The sequence below is a fragment of the Penaeus monodon genome, chromosome 20 (genome assembly GCF_015228065.2).
Source record: "Penaeus monodon isolate SGIC_2016 chromosome 20, NSTDA_Pmon_1, whole genome shotgun sequence".
Taxonomy (NCBI): Eukaryota; Metazoa; Arthropoda; class Malacostraca; order Decapoda; family Penaeidae; genus Penaeus; species Penaeus monodon.
Window position 1 is genome coordinate 14,400,810 of NC_051405.1, and position 750 is coordinate 14,401,559.

The following is a 750-nucleotide window of genomic DNA, read 5'->3' on the forward strand; positions in this document are numbered from 1 at the left end:
AGGCATTGATAGGTCCTGAATCCTTTATGACTGCTCTTGTTTATCAAATAACTTTCTCTCCAGCATGACTCAGTGAGCCGATCATCCGAGTCTAGTCGGTCTGTAGAGGCACCTCGGACCCCAGAGATTAGCCACAGTATTAATGGTCTCGCAGTCAAAGAAAGAAAAGAGTCCCGAGACTCTAAATCTAGTGATAAGAAGAGCAATAAGGCGTGGTACAAGATGCTGAATCCAACTTACAAAAGCAGATCAGAGGACTTGAAAAGATTATTTAAAGACCTGCCATCAGATGAACGACTTATTGTGGGTTTGTATCTTATTTTCACTGTAGATGTCTCTGCCTTCATTCTGTCAAGATGCAGTTAATTTTCACCTCTGTACACCATAGAAGGCACAGAAGTTATGAAACTAACCAAATGGACTTGTATGGATGTTCAGACTTACATTGAATCTTATGAATTTTGAAAATACTCTGGGGTTTGCTAGGTCAATCTCTTGATATCATTATGTTTGATTTTTGAGAAAAGATAATTCAGTGAAGTTTGGTAGGTTGACAGAAGATGAAATTGCTCTTCATTTCCAAAAACAAAACCTTACCAAATCCTGAAGGGTGTAGAGGCCCCTCTCTATACTTAGATGTTTTAGGTAAAAGTCTCAGAGCAGTTACTGCTAATTATAAAAGAAAAGCATATTGGAATTACTTTGGTTCCATCTTACAAAAATGCCTAACCCCGCTTATGAAATTTGCAT

The 750-nt window shown here is 38.1% G+C and overlaps 1 protein-coding gene across 1 annotated transcript in view; it reads left to right on the forward strand.

Moving 5' to 3' along the window:
• LOC119585647 (protein Aster-B-like) overlaps window positions 1-750 on the forward strand; it is a gene marked incomplete in the record, with an annotated part of 119,378 nt that overhangs the window by 54,514 nt on the left and 64,114 nt on the right. The window contains 1 exon segment of the mRNA XM_037934320.1: window positions 64-307. Coding sequence (XP_037790248.1) covers window positions 64-307 — 244 coding nt within the window.